The 10,495-nt window shown below is 46.2% G+C and overlaps 2 protein-coding genes across 2 annotated transcripts in view; one reads left to right on the forward strand and one right to left on the reverse strand.

The window, feature by feature from the left end:
* Positions 1 to 290: 290 nt before the first annotated feature.
* SARC_00945 (hypothetical protein) lies at positions 291 to 7,835 on the forward strand (the record flags this gene model as incomplete). The annotated part of the gene is made up of 14 exons (XM_014305327.1): positions 291 to 431; positions 573 to 683; positions 1,510 to 1,770; positions 2,294 to 2,662; positions 2,955 to 3,212; positions 3,841 to 3,936; positions 4,140 to 4,250; positions 4,582 to 4,839; positions 5,033 to 5,143; positions 5,331 to 5,552; positions 5,705 to 5,815; positions 6,036 to 6,305; positions 6,535 to 6,700; positions 6,955 to 7,835. The coding sequence occupies 14 exons, from the start codon at positions 291 to 293 to the stop codon at positions 7,494 to 7,496; spliced, it is 3,027 nt and encodes a 1,008-aa protein (XP_014160802.1). The 3' UTR covers positions 7,497 to 7,835.
* Positions 7,836 to 7,918: 83 nt separating this feature from the next.
* SARC_00946 (hypothetical protein) overlaps positions 7,919 to 10,495 on the reverse strand; it is a 3,997-nt gene continuing 1,420 nt past the window's right edge. Inside the window, exons 2-4 of the mRNA XM_014305328.1 lie at positions 9,961 to 10,209; positions 9,380 to 9,670; positions 7,919 to 9,142 (exon numbers count right to left, since the gene is read on the reverse strand). Of these exons, the coding sequence (XP_014160803.1) occupies positions 8,216 to 9,142; positions 9,380 to 9,670; positions 9,961 to 10,209 (1,467 nt within the window). The 3' untranslated portion in view covers positions 7,919 to 8,215. The remainder of the gene's footprint in view (positions 9,143 to 9,379; positions 9,671 to 9,960; positions 10,210 to 10,495) is intronic.

Genomic DNA, 10,495 nt, shown 5'->3' on the forward strand with positions numbered 1-10,495 from the left:
TTGTTGTATATTAAATACGGAGGGTTTGAAGGTTTATCGACAATTTGACACAAACCTGCTGAGAAGTAAATTTAAAACCGTTTTTTCAAAATGCATTTGATGGTATTTTTTTAATCACCACAGAAAAGTCAGAGTCAAAAACAAGTGAAGTTGTTTATAAAATAAACAAACGAACTTTTCACCAGAGACGTTCACGGTTCACAAACATTTTTTTATAACTAAATATATCATTCCATATTCTCTATCTGAGTTCAGAATTGCTTGTACAGGTGCTCGCACAGTCTGTCAGTATGTTTGCCCGTACTTTTTTTGCCGCCCTTGTGGCGCTAATCGCTGTGCAAGTCAGTGCTGAAGATGTTCCGTCGCTCAATGCCGATACGATCGACGCCTTTGTGGCCAAGGATGCCGCACTCATAAAATTTTTTGCACCTGTAAGTGATTTGGGTGGGTCTTCTGACTGCTTTATACAAATTCTTTATTGTTTGCGCTGAAACCCAAAAGCGAATCAATGCATGGTTATACATACATACTGATTCATCGATCTAACGTATGACATGCATATTGCATTGCAGTGGTGTGGACACTGCAAGAACATGGCGCCCGCTTACATTGCCGCTAACGAAAAATTGGCTGCCGCCGGCATCGAGGGATCATTGGGAGAGGTTGATTGTACCGTCAACTCGGTGCGTGTTCTTCTCTGACAGTCATATGAGTTGTAGTTGTATATAGTTGTTGCTTGTCGTGCAAGCCACGGGTATCTTGGATACCTCTATTATCTTAGTACGATACTGGTTTACTATAAGTAAGCAGCGCGTTGTACGTGATCGTGTGCGCAAGCATGTATAGCCAAACAATTACTTTACTGCGGTGATAGATCTGCGGTGACAATATTCTTTTAGGATGCATATGACTTGTAATTTTCCAAGGGGCATTGGTTCTTTATGCGTTTAGCGACTTTCCTACGAGTATGTCTTGGGCGGCTGGTGCGGTTGAGCTCCATATAGCTGGTTAGATAAGTTCGTGGTGGTGTTACGCTTCATGTTAAAGGGCAAGCTGCTCTCTATAAGATTTACAATAGGGAGGATGGCATTGAACTGCAAACGCATACATGGGAATGTTCTTGATTCATATATGTACCACACTCGCATCCGCTCCAGGTTCCAGTGGTTTTATAAAAGCCACTGCATCTGAGCTATTCTATCACGAGTACTGTCCCGGTTTTGTGGTTCTGCGCCTAAGGCCCACTTTGATGGGCTCGAGGAACGTGAGCTTTCCTATGATTTTTTTATTAGATTTTCTGTTTCGCGGTGGCTATGCTACGTCGTGTTTCATTCCCGAGTAGGCAAGTGCGCGTGCTGAAGGTTATCAGTCACTTCTAGAATTGAACTAGTGACGGTACACGTGTCAGTGAACCTCGTGTTTTGAAACTGGCCCATGAATGGATCGCAGACAACACTTGAGTTGTAGATCTACATCATCCTAACAATACTGCACTTGGCATCTTTGCAGGCTGTATGTTCGAAGTACGACGTAAAGGGCTACCCTACGCTTCTTTTCTTCTCGAAGGGTGAGAATGTGGAGAAGTACTCCAAAGGACGTACAGAGGATGCCATCATTGAGTTTATTAAGTCTAAATCAGGCGCTGCACCCGCTGAAGAAGAAAAGGCACCCGCTGCTGCCGCACCTGCCGAGGGTGTGCCTTCACTGACTGCTGACACCTTCGATGCCTTTGTCGCCAAGGACGCTGCTCTGGTCAAATTCTTTGCCCCCGTAAGTTCAATGTGGCATCTGTGGTTGTATCTCCGTATCTTATGCCCTTAATTATAACGTCTGTGCAAGTGTTCATGCGGTGCGAGTAGTATTTTAATTAAATTCCGAAATTGATTGACTTGAGGAGTCCTATTCTTCGCTCTAGTGAGTTGAGTTTGGAGTAATAGTTTGCTTGTATTTATTAATATTGCCATTGCCTAGCACTTCACCTCCGTCAGTGACTTCTAGCGCTCACAAACTGTAGCATAGCCATTTGATATGGATCAAATGTCATCGTGCAAAATATACAAAAATTGCACACCCATCAGCTAGCCATTCTGTTAGCCTGAAACATGGTATTCTGTTAGCCTGAACCATGGTATATTCTTGCTCTACTTATGTACTTATACTGTAACTACCGAGCACAAAGAGATCGTTTTGAAAGATTTGTTCTATTCCAGATTGTGTTCACGCACCCATAGAACGTACGCTTATCAGTCGATAGTTATTAACGTCACAAATCGTATTTGTAACACAAATATAGTGGTGTGGACACTGCAAGAACATGGCACCTGCGTACAAAGCCGCCAACGAGAAGCTGAACGCCGCCGGCCACCAGAGCACTTTGGCTGAGGTCGATTGCACCGTGCAGAAGGATGTTTGCTCAAAGTACGAAGTCAAGGGTTACCCCACATTGTTGTTCTTCTCTAAGGGTGAGAATGTTGAGAAGTACTCGAAAGGACGCACTGAGGATGCCTTCATTGAGTTCATCAAGTCCAAGTCTGGCGCACCCGCTGCTGAGGCGAAGGAGGCACCCGCCGCGGCGGCAACTGATGGCGTACCTTCGCTGACTGCCGATACCTTCGAAAGCTTTGTCGCCAAGGATGCTGCTCTTGTTAAGTTCTTCGCCCCTGTAAGTAACTCGAATTGCTGCGGTTTATCAACATTTTTTTAACACTTCTGGTGTTTATTTTTGCGTCCAATTTTGACGCACTGTGAGTATATTGAGATTTCGTTAGAAGTGTTTGTTCTGCAACACGAGACTTTCTACTCTGATTTAGTGGCTAGTTATTGGGAGCAAATTAGAAAATTGGGACCCATTGAGACATACCTAGACATTTACCCTCAATCGTTCGTCATCTCCCTTCGTTATTTGATGCCCCAATGTCGTATTGGTCTCAAATCCTTCAATGTATTGTACATAGTGGTGTGGACACTGCAAGAACATGGCACCCGCGTACAAGGCCGCTAACGAGAAGCTCAACGCTGCTGGCCACAAGAGCACTTTGGCTGAGGTCGATTGCACCGTGCAGAAGGATGTTTGCTCAAAGTACGAAGTCAGGGGTTACCCCACACTGTTGTTTTTCTCTAAGGGTGAGAATGTTGAGAAATACTCCAAAGGTCGCACTGAGGATGCCTTAATTGAGTTCATCAAGTCTAAGTCCGGCGCTCCCGCTGCTGAGGCGAAGGAGGCCCCCGCAGCCACGGCCCCCGAGAGTGTACCATCACTTACCGCTGATACCTTCGATGACTTTGTTGCTAAGGACGCTGCCCTAGTGAAGTTTTTTGCACCTGTATGTAGCTTGATTGAATAAGGTCGACAGACAGATTCTTGATTCTTTGGCCGATGACGCAATGTTATCTGTGAATGTGTATTTTCATTTTTTTTTACAATGGTTGTTGTTTTTGAGTGTTGCTGAACCTAAGGGGTTCGTTGCGTCCTTGATTACATTCATTTGTTGTTCCTTTGGTTGAAGTAATGATCGTCTTCGTGCATGTTGATTGCATGGTTATGAAGTCTAACCGCTTTGATCACTATATATTCGTATCCAGTGGTGTGGACACTGTAAGAGCATGGCGCCCGCTTACAAGGCCGCCAACGAGAAGTTGAACGCCGCTGGCCACCAGAGCACTTTGGCTGAGGTCGATTGCACCGTGCAGAAGGATGTTTGCTCAAAGTACGCAGTCAAGGATTACCCCACATTGTTGTTCTTCTCTAAGGGTGAGAATGTTGAGAAATACTCGAAAGGACGCACTGAGGATGCCTTCATTGAGTTTATCAAGTCCAAGTCTGGCGCTCCCGCTGCTGAGGCGAAGGAGGCCGCCGAGGGTGTACCATCATTATCGTCAGCCACTTTTGATAGCTTTGTCGCTAAGGATGCTGCCCTTGTTAAATTCTTCGCCCCCGTATGTATTTTTGGTTAGCTTTCCCTTGCTGTATCATTGCACATCCTGTTGATAATATAGTCGCTTTGTTCATTGCAATGGGAGATGTTATTACGAGAATTTAGCTGGTATTAGCTAGAATTGTACAATTATTCTCCATGGATTCTTGAGTCTCTTACATTTCTGGTTAACTTATCTATTTCTCATACCTTATATCTTCACAGTGGTGTGGACACTGCAAAAATATGGCGCCTGCGTATAAGGCCGCTGATGCGAAATTGGCCGCCGCTGGACTAAAGAACACATTGGCTGAGGTTGACTGCACTGTTGAGAAGGTGTGTTGTCTTTAACCTCTAAACTTTAAATTTATTTCCCGATTTGACATGTACTGCACGCGTGAGAATGGCGAAAGCCAGAAATGCTCCGCACTTTTCGAGGACATTGGGGGGTCGACCTGTATTTTTTCTGCATACAAACGCATGGTGTGGTACCACACAAATATATACGCGGCAGAATTTATCATGTGCAGAAATAACACGGCGCGGTTCCTTAGGTTCGCATACAACTGATTCAGTATGTATAAGGTGGGTGTACTGTTACTCGGAGAGTAAGTTTTTGCTCTGCATCCTCCAATATATACTAATCGCCTACTCACTATATGCACAGGAACTATGCACAAAACACGGAGTGAAGGGATACCCCACACTTCTATTCTTCAGCAAGGGCGAGAATGTTGAGAAGTACTCGAAAGGACGCACTGAGGATGCCTTCATTGAGTTCATCAAGTCCAAGTCTGGCGCACCTGCTGCTGAGGCGAAGGAGGCACCCGCCGCGGCGGCTACTGATGGCGTACCTTCGCTGACTGCCGATACCTTCGATAGCTTTGTCGCCAAGGATGCTGCTCTCGTCAAGTTTTTCGCGCCTGTAAGTAATTTGTTTTGTTGAGGTAGAACATATCTATAGTGTGTTTTTCCTGAGGCGCGTACCTCACCATAATGTATATCTATTGTCACTCACTTCATGAGCCCAATTCCTAAATCAAACAGCATTCATTTTTTTTTGTCGTTACTGTGAGTCTATGTAATTCTCACCTTTTTTAACTTTTATCTGAATATAGTGGTGCGGACACTGCAAGAACATGGCACCTGCGTACAAGGCCGCCAATGAAAAATTGGAAGCTGCTGGAATTAAGGGCTCTTTGGCTGAAGTCGACTGCACTGTGCAAAAAGTGTGTAGCCATGTATTGCATACGAGGAAGATTGTTAAAAACCGGTTTGGGCTTGCTCAGCTGTTCGATATCGTTCTGCGGTATCTATTCTTACGCCCGGGGCCATTGGGAACTATCTAGTAATCTTGGCTATTCCTTTGCTATATATGTTACTGATTCAAGCACACTTTTCTCCATTCCTATTTAGGATCTATGCACAAAGCACGGAGTCAAGGGTTATCCCACGCTTCTGTTCTTTTCTAACGGTGAGAATGTGGAGAAATATTCCAAGGGACGTACCGAAGATGTATTCATTGAGTTTATCAAATCTAAGTCTGCTGCGGCCACCGATGGTTTGCCGTCTTTGACTGCCGATACTTTTGATGCTTTCGTCGCTAAGGATGCCGCTTTGGTCAAGTTTTTCGCACCTGTAAGTGGTAGCCATTTCATTTTGTCTTGTTTTCTCGAATTTGTCGCTTACAAAGTATCCGTGACCCACGAATGTTATCGGAGCTATGAATCAGATGTCAGCTCTGTGCTAATTGTAATTGATTATTTTCCTTCTCCGGTTTTCGTTATCAGTGGTGCGGACACTGCAAGAAAATGGCGCCTGCGTATAAGGCTGCCAACGAGAAGTTGGTAGCTGCGGGAATCAAAGGTTCTCTTGGTGAAGTGGATTGCACCAAGCAATCGGTAAGTGGCTATCTTCAAAGGGAGGTTTGTGTATCGTCGCCAATTTCATCGAGACACTTGAGCGCGGAAGGCTGGAATTACGATTTTATTGTCTGCCATCCGTGGACTTTCTCGTGTGACATTCTGATGGTTAGCCGCTGTTGAGGGAATTGTGTTTGAGAGTACTGAGTATCTAGGATCAATACCGATAGCTCACTAGTTGGTTTTCCGATTCACTCAGGATGTCTGCTCAGCACATGGAGTCAAGGGCTACCCCACACTACTGTTCTTCTCCAAGGGTGAGAATGTTGAAAAGTACTCTATTGCACGTACAGAGGATGCCCTCATTGAGTTCATCAAGTCTAAGACCGGTGCATCCGCTGAGGAGGAGAAGGCCGCTCCGGCCGCTGAGGAGCTCACGGCCAATGGCAATGTTGTGGTACTTACAGAATCCAACTTCGACGCTCAGATCAAGAGTGCCGAAGTTGCCCTCGTCAAGTTCTTTGCGCCGGTATGTGTTGTTTCGTAGATTTGTCGTGATCGATTGCAATTTTTCTCGGCCATGGAGAGTCTAATAACGAGTTTGTTAATTTAGCTGGGGATCGTTGGTTGCCTTGAACAATTCTGTATTCGATCCGCAATGCGTTCGTGTGCCGGTGAAGTATTTAACAATGTTCTGCTTTTGTCCGTCTAGTCATCCATACTAATTATTTGTTGTATATTTAAACTACCTTATACAGTGGTGTGGACACTGCAAGTCTCTCGCACCCCACTACAAAGAGGCAGCTACTAAGTTGAAGACTGCTGGTTCTAAGGCTTTGATCGCTGAGGTCGATTGCACAGTTGAAAATAGTCTTTCGAAATACGCACCCGACGGCTACCCGACCGTTTTGCTATTCAAGAACGGTATGTTCCACAGTTTAGTGAATGTGCTTTTGAATATATGGTACTGGGCGGCACATGATGTAATTGTTTCAGTATTAGGTGAATATTATATAGCATGTTATCATACGTTACTGTATTTGTTGTACGAAAATCAAATAGCAGTTGGGACGAACGTGCAGATGCTGTTAGATTTTCCCACTTTCGTTGTGGTGGTTAGCTACCAGCAGCTCTATATAGCCAAGTAACTAACCATTCCCATTGTATATGCTATTCAGGCGAAGAGATTGAGGAATGGATGGGATCAGACCGCACAGCCGATGGAATCGTCTCGTATGTCAATAAGGCCGCTGGTGTTATTAATGTAGAGGAGAACAACGCCGAGGCTGTCAAGGCGGACGAGGCCGTCGAGGCCGCATCAGGCGAACTTACTTACGATGACGATGTCATGATCCTTACCGAGGGCAACTTCGAGAAGCAGATCAAAGCCAACCCTCTCATGCTCATCAAGGTATACGCACCATGGTGTGGGCATTGTAAGGCACTCGCTCCATTCTACAAGGAGGCTGCGGCGCAGTTGAAGGCGGCGAGTTCCACGGCAGTACTAGCCGAGGTAGATGCCACCGTTCAGGAGAGCTTGAAGAAGCTGGCGCCTGAGGGTTACCCCACCGTGTTGCTGTACAAGGATGGCAAGGAAGTTGAAGAGTGGATGGGACAACGCTCGACTGAGGATATTGTCAATTACATGAACAAGCACGCGGGTGCAGCTGACGCGGCCACTGACGATGCCACTGCCGATGACACGCACGACGAGCTTTAAAGATACTGACCAATCAGTCAAACCGTCAAGGAGTGGCGCACTGGTTTAGCAGGTTTTGTCGGGACGCGGACATGTGAGTTCTTGTAAATATCTGACAATTTCATTCGCGTGATGCACAACACTTCTACTTCTGCGCACGCCCGATGTTCTATGAATTTCAAACTTCAACTATCGGTAGCTGAACAGCACCGTCTGAGGGCTACAATTGGACTAGCTCTCATGCCGGCTGTTACGATTTGTAATTATAATATTTGATTAGTAAAATGCCATGATTAATATTAAAGAGTGATTTTGAACTTGTTTGAACCAAAGTTCTCTTAAATTCGATCATCAAATCTCTATCTTAACCACTGGTGTTCCGAAATTTAAGATAGATAACACGAATAGTTCTGCGTAATGGAAGCGATTTAGGGATTTAAGTATCATGAATGGCCGACACCAGGTATTTTGTGGTTTATTTGTCAATTACAGCTATAAGTACACAGCACTACACCTTCAATCAAAATCGAGAGGACGGTAAAAGGAGCGACCAAATTTCAAACACTATTTACGAGATGACTACATTCAGTCGTAACAGGCGAGAGCGCATGAACTCCAACACCCGCTGAGAGCACACATTGTGCTAAATCCGCCGTGCTAAACACTTCTTCGCCAATGTTCGCCACTCCACCTACCACGGCCATGCATCAGGATGTAACGCCAACTTAACTATCCACCCACTATAATTTCTTGCTGATTTTCGTTTTTTTTGATATCTTCTGTTCCTTGTCACCGTGGGGTTGTGACACACTCTTCCTCTCCTTGGCACTGAGCATGACTTTGCTGAGAATGTCGATGTTCGAGCCCTTTTCAACTGTCGTATCAACGTTCCTCTTTTTGGTCACCTCAGCGGCACTACCACTGTCATGCGGTCGCTTACTGTGCTCGTTCGCTTTAGCCTTCGCGTCCTTGGGGTGTGTGAAGTAGCATGCAGACCTGGTGCACTCGTCGCCTAACTTGCACTTCTTTCCAAAGGTCTTGACCGCTCGTGTCTTCTTCTTGTCCACCGCATGTCCTCCACCCCATTTGCACACACTGGGTGCGGATTTGCCCTCGCCTTCCTTCCCATTTGTGCGATTTCTGCCGCCATCGGATTTAGTTTTTTTGCTAATACTCACACCCACACCATTGTCGGTCAGCTGCACGTCAGCTGCTGGTACAGTGATGTTCTGCTGCACACACAGCGGACATCGCACTGTGAGTTCTTTGCCAGGAGTCTTGTCTGGTTTGAGCGTACAACACGCAGAGCACATGAGCACAGGCACCCCACACGTGTAACACTTCTTCTTGCCAATGTACCTGTCCCATTCACACGCGCACACACAGCATTTTCCCAATACTCCCTCGCTCAGCCCCTTGCCAGCCTTCTCCTTCTTCTTCTTACCCCCTTCCACCACCCCGCCCACACCCGCAAGGTTGCCCACGCCGAACGCCTCACGTTTATCAAACACATAGTTCTTGCCCTGCCAGTGGCCTCCCTCGGGAAACTCTTGCAAATACTTCTCTATACCACCCTGCAGTTGAAAGATGCCGCCCAGATCCTTTCCCATCTCCGTATTGAGCAGTGCTGACGCGCGTTCGCAGCGTACCCCTCCTGTGCAGTACATCTGAGTATTATGCAAAAATAACCAGATCAGCGTGTGATCTTGGTCTTGACGTGGTGATAAGCTAAGCGTGATGAGATTCAAATTCCGAATGCGAGCGTGCTTATCTTTGTCGTGTCAGTGGTGTGGAACAAACCGAAGTGGGATCTGATCAATCAAAACCCGGAGAGGGCTCAACTCAGTGGGTCGCACATTCCATCATCAACAGATTTAATTAAGTTATAGACCACCACAGCATACCAGAACTTGTTTGCCCTTCAACTCTGCTTTAGTCTCGTCCTTGGCCAGCCACTGCTTGAAGTCCGTGCTCTTGCGCATCTTGGGATCAATGTATTTAGCGCCTCCCTCCTTTTCTTGGCCATCAAAACGCCCGATCTCGGCTTCGTAGTGGTTGCGCACGTCGATGATAACGGTGTCATTTTCCTTCATCTTCTGATGGTAATCCTTTGGATCCAAGTGGGTGCCTCCATTGACTAATGGGGCATGTTTCTCATCCACACCATAGAACACCAACTCGTTCACAGGCAATATCTGTATCATATTTGTAGGCGGTTGCATGGGACGTGGGCTGTTTTGTCAAACACATGCGAAAACGGTGCACGATTGCGGAACAGTGAATTTGCTGTGATCATTGGCAACATATCTACAACGAGCCATTTAAAAGTACTGCGAAAGCGGTCTATTCTAGAGCAGAGGTTGTCCAAAGGATTTCAGCGACAACCGGTCTTGCTACCCTCACATTGCATATACCAACCAAATAACTGAATCTCAAAGGCAGACAATAGCAACTACATATGTCCGTGTTCGTCCCACACACCTACCTTTAAATCCTTGAAGGCGCGGTCAGGCGGCAGATCATCGATGTATTTGTAGTCGGGCGTGGGATTCAAGAAAGGGCCTTTTCCCGCCTTAGCTGCCCAATTTGTCAGCGCATCGGCGAATTCCCTGACGGCGTCTGCTGTGCCTGACATGGTGGAGTTGATCCCCTCATTGGCCACGCGCAGTCTGCCGCCCAATTGCAAACGTCCCGTAGTGTCCTGCAGAAATGCGATCAATCTCTGTTTCGCATCCTGTTGGCGGGCGCAATAGTATCGTTAATCACGTGGATTAAACACGCGGCGCGTTAAAAAACCACTGACGTCCGCCGTATTATAATATGATTGATATCACCGAAGCGTCGTAGATCAGATCCGAGTTTCCGATAGTCGCAAACCTTTACACGTTAAAAAGTATCAATATCCACATCCAACACCCTACACGCGCCTTTCGTTCTCGAGATTTACATCGTACTGCGCGGAGACGTGAAGATCGCACCGAACAATTCGATATATCGGGATTGATCAGCGCATGTGGGAG

The sequence above is a fragment of the Sphaeroforma arctica genome (genome assembly GCF_001186125.1).
Source record: "Sphaeroforma arctica JP610 unplaced genomic scaffold supercont1.34, whole genome shotgun sequence".
Taxonomy (NCBI): domain Eukaryota; class Ichthyosporea; order Ichthyophonida; genus Sphaeroforma; species Sphaeroforma arctica.